Consider the following 6,917-nt stretch of genomic DNA (forward strand, 5'->3'; position numbering starts at 1 on the left):
TGCATTTGATTTTCAAGTTCTCTTGTTTCAGACTGTACACTGTCTTAATAAATATGGGTACTTCTTTTTAATGGCAAAATAGCGCAAAGATATTTTTCTAAGGATTGCTCAGTTATATAAAACAACGGCACTCGAACCCTATTACCCGGACTCTGCAATAAAACAATTTAAACCCATGTTTAGATGCATTTAGGGCCGGCCCGAGGAGCGGTCGCCCGGAGCGGCAATTACTCCTAATGGGGAACCATTTACTTTAAATGAGGGTGGTATTTGATTATATTTAACACGGTATTGATATCTCCTCGATTGCTCGAAAAAAATCGGAAATTAATCTTCTTGGAGAATAAATTACGAGATGACCTTTTGACTATTTCGCTCATAAAATACAAAATCTACCATATATTCGCGGACTGCGTGTTGGGACAGTCCTGTTCTAGATGGAAAAATAAGTGAAATGCCATCCGTGAAAAATATTGTTTTGGTATGCTGTAGCGTCAATAATTGTTTAGAGCTATTATTTATGAAACAGTTACTACTACTTATTGTAATTTACGATGTTTATAAAAAGCGCATCTAATCAAAAAATCAAACTATTTTTACCTTTGTGATTTTTGAAAAATATTTTATACTCATAAATTAATTATTATTAGTTAATTTATTATTTTGATTATCAATTAATTAGTGAAATAGTTCTCGTGATCGCTGCGGTAATGGCCGTGAACCGACAGGTTTGGGCCCGAAGGTCGACTAGCCGTCATCGCTAGCTGCTGTCATTCGCAGTCGCACTCGAGGTCGCGAAGTGTGCGTCTTCGCTTTGCCACCTTTCCACCTCGCATCCCCAAACAACGGGTGAGTACACTACGTTACAATATACGCTGTTGCAATTCGAACGCTTCTTAAAATTTGGCATTTGGACAATAATACGCCCTAGCCTTGAATGTCGATTCGATAGCATGCATCTTTGATATTAATATCTTCAATGTCACTAATATCTAACGCACATAACGTCACTCTTGCACGCCTTTATATTTAGTAACGATTTCGTCAGTGTCGTGGTTTAACTCGTTAACCTTTCATGTTGTAATATTTTTAGGGTAATGACTTCAGAAATCCATTCCGTAGGCACTGGCGTTTACGTTTTGACGACGGTTTGGATTGTGACGCTGGTGTTGTGCTGTGTAGCGCTCAGGACCGGCCGTCTGCTCGGCGTAGTCGCATTTCTTCTAACGTCGCTAATTACGCTTATATTAATCGCGTTACCGCGCGGTCTCGATTCGTTATCGAACGTAGAAGAGGCTTACGATAAACTGTATATTTCGAGATATTCCATCTTGTCACTGCTATTAGTGAGCGCAGCCGGAGGTTTTGGTTTTTTCATACTTTATTTCTGCACAACGCCAGTCGAAACCAAAAAGATTAAAAATTGGGTACAATAAATTATCGAGAGGTATGGGAGTTTGTTTTTTGTGCGTTGTTTGTTCATATCGGAGATATGTGTTTTATTGTTGTTTTTCTTTCCATTTGCAGGATCATGATGTCGAGTAGTATATCGAAGACTTTGAGGTCTCCAATCCGCCGTTTGATAAGTGCCAAAATCAAAACAAGAGAGATATCTACATCATTGCCACATAATGAGATAATTGTAGTTAAAAATAATGACGATTTCGTCGATCGGGTAATTATTCTTATATTTTATTAATCTTAAATTAATAATTAAAAACATCTTAACTGACCTAGCCGTTATCAAATTTACCAATATTTTATAACAAAAATATAAAGTTTAAAAAATAATCATCTATTGCAAATATATAGTATAAAAAATATTTTGCATATCAATAAATTTCAAATAGTCTTTATTTTGCTCTTTGAAAATATGGTTTCCTCTTTGTATTATAATTATATTATGAAGAAGTTCATATCAATGTTTATTTTTATCTCATACGGTTTATTATATCAATAATAACGAAATGTTGAATTTTTTTTAAAAAGTGTTTATTTACTCAGGCATAATCATATGTATCTAATTAAAGTTAAATAATAAAATTATTTCCTTTTTAAATGTCTCAACATGCTTTCAAATATAAATATATTCAGAATCGTTGGTCAAAAATAACATTTCTAGTATTAAGAAATGTTATGCGCTTTCACCGAAATTTGATAATATCAAATTTACGGTACCTTTCTCTTGTTTCGTATGAATATATAATTTGAAATTATAAACTTTTATATTCAACTACAAAATCCTGCAAACCACACGTTAAAAATCAATGTATGATGATATAACCAATTTATACAAATATACTATAATTGGTATTAAACTTTCGCTAGGTCATGTTGGGTCTGGTTAATTCGTTTAGATTAGGTTTGGATTTCAACACCTAACGGGCGTTTCGCAACTGTAAAATTGAGTTCAATAAAATATTTTAGAGCAGAATATAATTTATCTAATAATTTTTTCGTTAGTATAAATATATGATATCTAACAGATTTAATTTCACTGAAACGCCCGTGAAAATATAACTTCACTGGTAATATACATATCTTACATTTTAAAACAAGTAAGTGGTTATAAATATTTTTTGCAATATGTCATTTCAGTGAAATTGTATATTTTCCCTGGTAGATATATATTTTACCAGTGAAAATATAATTTATCTAACAGGTGCTAGTAAAATTATACGATTTCAATACTTAGTAATATATGCATTTACATAATTATCATTGTTTATTTACATGCAATGGATATATAAATGTTACAGTGAATGTGTATTTTTCAGTAGTAATATTTTCACTAGTAAAGTCCAAATACATTTTCACCAGTAGATATATCTTTCTACTAGTGAAAATATAATTTAACTGATAGGTAGCAGTGAAATTATATGCTGCTCTAGAATATCTATAACATTCAATTTGATGGTTGCGAAATGTCCATTTGCTATTCAAACTCAAACCTAACCTACACGGATTAACCAAACCCAACTTGTCTCAATGAAATTTCTACTAATTATAGTCCAAAATACAAACTAAGGCAACTCATCTCTCAAGGGACAATAAGCGAAAGAAGAATTACTGACAGACGTTGCATATCGCATTTTGCTCCATAGTTTAATTAAAAAGTCTTAATATGAACGCTAGATAACCGAGTATTTGAAATACTATTAGTCTTAACGAAATAGAAATATAAAAACAACCACTGACTGGCCAACTTTTGCCCTCCTCTGGAAAAAGCTGAAATGATGTTCATTCACATCGTAAATTATATATTTAGCTCTTATATAAAACTTTTTAAAGTAGATATTAAAACTATTTTTTTACAAAAATGTTAGTTAACGTATTTTTATCTTCAAGTATTTAGCAATTCTCCATTTTAATTAATACATTTATTTTTAGTTAAATTATACTATTGCTTCTTTTTTCTAGGTAATGAATAGCGAAAAGCCAGTAATCGTAAACTTTCATGCAGAGTGGTGCGATCCATGCAAAATATTAACGCCTAAGCTTCGCGAGCTAATCGAGCCCCTTGACAATTTGGACCTAGCTATAGTGGACGTCGAAGATCACGCCGAGCTGGTGCACACTTTTGAAGTAAAAGCTGTACCGGCCGTCATTGCAGTACGTGACGGACTCGTAGTAGACAAGTTCATCGGCTTAGTGGATGCTAACCTGATCGAGAACCTCATAAACAAACTGGCCGGCGTGAACAAAAACAAAGAAAAGGACAAGGGATAATTATCGAGAGCAGAGTATAGCCTATCGAATTTTTATTTAATATAATAGTCGAATTTCGTTACCTAGGGCAAATATCAAACGTACTTTTGATATGATTTGTTTTTTGTTGTTGCATCAATGTTAATTATTTATGCCAATCGTATTATTAACTGGTTGTAAAATAGTTTTTCCGACAATTGTAGTATAATTCAAATGAATGTATAACTCATAAGATAACTCTTTTAGTATATATATATATATATTATATCAATAGAAGTACCAGAAAAGAATCCATATTGAGTTGTTTCATAAGTACTGTTCACTTTTTTATATATATATATTTAAATTTTAACGATTCCAGTGTAGAGGGAAACAAAACCACTGCGCAATTTTTGTATTAAAAAATAAAATTCTTAGCATTTAAGTCGCCATCTATATATGAAGATAAAGAGTTATGTTTATTTTATTCTTAGAATAAAACTTTAAAAACCTCTGACTTGTATCGATTGATAGCATGCTACTCAATACCACACATATCTTTTTATTTGCAACACTAATTCCAAGGCCAAGTGCAAACTCATAAAGCTAAAGTGTTTTAATAAGCAGTTAGGATTAATGAACACCAACTGTTCTTTAGGCTGTTATTCTTAAAATAATATAATTCTATATGATGCCAGAACTTATGAAACCCGTCTGGCACTTTGGACCATGAAGTTGTTGCGTTCTACAAAACATGTAAATATTTATATTATCTTTGTAATTTAATGGAATTTTCTGGTACCCCAATTGTATCCATACAAAACTTATATATACACAATTACTTTTGTATATGCTGAAGCTGACAAAAATCTATCGCTCACATTTTACATTTGTCAGTGCCTTACTTTCTTGTTTATAAGAGTTATTTAATATTTATTAATGTTTGCTACTTGTATACCACTACCACTATCATGACTCGTTGTTTTTTATTACTTGTGCGTATGAAATAAATGAATTATTTGCCATATTGTATATGTAGATATAATTTAATGTTTAATACGACATAGGAAAGATATTCGGCAGGACCGATGTGATTGCTCTATGAAAATGTTAACACAATAACCTCATTGACGAACAATTAAATAATGCATAGTGATGTAATTTATTGTTGTCAATTATTGTAAATAACAATGTGATAGTTGAGCGTTTATGTTTCTTAAACATGTCGTAATCGACCGCTTAGAGACATTCTATTAATAATTAATTATGTTAAATGCACAATTTTCTTAATTATTTTTAGCTTCATTTATATATTTTTTTTATTAATAAAAGCACTCATTTGTAGTATATGTGTTTTTATAACTTGTTGATCACTATTTATGATGAATTATTATTAGTATATATAAACTCGCTATAATATTATATAATAATGACTAGTTATCTTCCTTGCTTAGGGTCCAAAGATTAGATTTATTTATCAAATAATATTATAATTATATTTTTCTTGGCTTTCGGGGTATTGTTAGAAAGTGAAACAGTGAGAAACTTGCCTTAAGTTTGGTTGTTATTAGTAAATAGTATGCTATAATATTGTTTTTTGATAAAATCCATAGTTTAAAATATTCGATCCAAAGCAAAGTTGATCTTTAGTTCATAAAAATTAGCTTCATCGTCGCATCATCTACTATGTCGTTTTAATATACTGAAAAAGAATAGTTAAACTTAAACGTCCATCTATTTAAATGTGCTCTCTAACGTTCTAGTTTCACAATAATTGTTATTAAAAAAATATTTAGACTTTATTGTACAAGTTTTATCGGCGGACGAAGAAGAGTTTATATTTATAGTGATTTATAGTATGTGTATAAACGGCACATTCATAACTCCCGTCACTCGACCTAGGCCTTTAAATCCCGAAAACCCCTCGTGTCTTAAAATTCAAAAATTGAACTAAAAAACGTGTTTATATTTATGAATATATACATTTTTAAAGGATTTACGCCAAAGTGTACATATACTTTAAAAAATTGTAAAAAAGATTTCGGAGTGTATTTCTTGTAACTAAAAAAAATAACTATTGTGTGTCGATAAATTATGGAGTCAAATCCGAATGTTTCAATAAATATATGTATACAAAATTGGCGTGCTTATTATTTATTTATCTACCGGTTTTTATATGAATCTCTTTTATTGCTCTTAGTTGTTTAACCTCAGAAGTTTATTTTTCATAAGAAATGACATAACATATCACGGCCATAAACATGAAATGTCACGACTATCAATATCATTGACATTGAACTATATTATTTTGTTATTTATGGCTTTGGAAATTAACATATTTGGTTCATAATATATTAAACAAGATTTTGAGTCATATACTTCAAATTTAATAAACCATATTAAACGAATACGAATTGTTGAAATGAAAATCTTTAAATAGCCCAAAAATGTAAAAATCACAGGAGTAAGGTATCTGGTAAGTACGGCGAATGTTCAAGATACTTGAAGTACAAAATCTTGGATATTCACAACTTAAATTGATAGTATATGGCTGAGCATATTGTCACGTTGCAACACTATACATATAATCAGAATTCTACGTTGTTTTGATTCGATTATAGATTGAAAATGCTTCTCGAGGAGATATATATAGTGTCCCAAAATTAACGAACGAAATTAATATATGTCGTACTGGTAATAGTGTTTCCCTATTGGCATATAGTGCTTTAAAATAACCCCTATTCAGGGGTGTTCACGACAACTTGGATCGCTTAAGGTGATTGAATGATGCGAAATGGAAAACAAAGGTTTCATCATTATAGCTGAGAATTATCCATTATCTAATACAACTGGAAATTTCTATAGCCTACATTGCACTTAGCGATCTTAGCTCAAAATTACCTTTGTTGTATGACAAATCTTGGAACCTTTTGTGACAACCATACGTTAAGTCGTTAAGTGAATCCCTTTTGTGACAAAACGGTACGGACGCAATCAATCACCACAATGCAAATCCTTTCCGAAAAACTCGAAAGTCTGGAATCAAGCAAAAAATTCGCATTCGGAAATACACATCCGATTTCTCGAATTCTAAGAAGCCACTGCAGCAATTTGCTAGGAGATCGATGCACAATCGCGATTGACCAGCTAGCGTGCATCCCCGTAAAGGATATAAGTCTGGACTCCGATGAGGAGAGGGCAGACGGTCCGAGATACGAGACGGCTGAGGC

General features: G+C 31.4%; 1 protein-coding gene across 2 annotated transcripts; it reads left to right on the top strand.

Moving 5' to 3' along the window:
• Nucleotides 1-716: 716 nt before the first annotated feature.
• On the top strand, nt 717-5,825 carry LOC148239161 (thioredoxin, mitochondrial). Of its 2 annotated transcripts, XM_088192054.1 has the most exons (4): nt 723-849; nt 1,094-1,447; nt 1,528-1,675; nt 3,421-5,825. In XM_088192054.1, the coding sequence occupies exons 3-4, from the start codon at nt 1,532-1,534 to the stop codon at nt 3,727-3,729; spliced, it is 453 nt and encodes a 150-aa protein (XP_088048180.1). In that variant the 5' UTR covers nt 723-849; nt 1,094-1,447; nt 1,528-1,531; the 3' UTR covers nt 3,730-5,825. The 2 variants fall into 2 exon arrangements, with proteins under 2 accessions (XP_088048188.1, XP_088048180.1); XM_088192062.1 differs by lacking the exon at nt 1,094-1,447 and having other exon boundaries at nt 717-849.
• Nucleotides 5,826-6,917: the final 1,092 nt, after the last annotated feature.

Source organism: Plectrocnemia conspersa, unplaced genomic scaffold (genome assembly GCF_051122295.1).
Source record: "Plectrocnemia conspersa isolate PC_06_02 unplaced genomic scaffold, ASM5112229v1 ptg000001l, whole genome shotgun sequence".
In the NCBI taxonomy this organism is placed as follows: Eukaryota; Metazoa; Arthropoda; class Insecta; order Trichoptera; family Polycentropodidae; genus Plectrocnemia; species Plectrocnemia conspersa.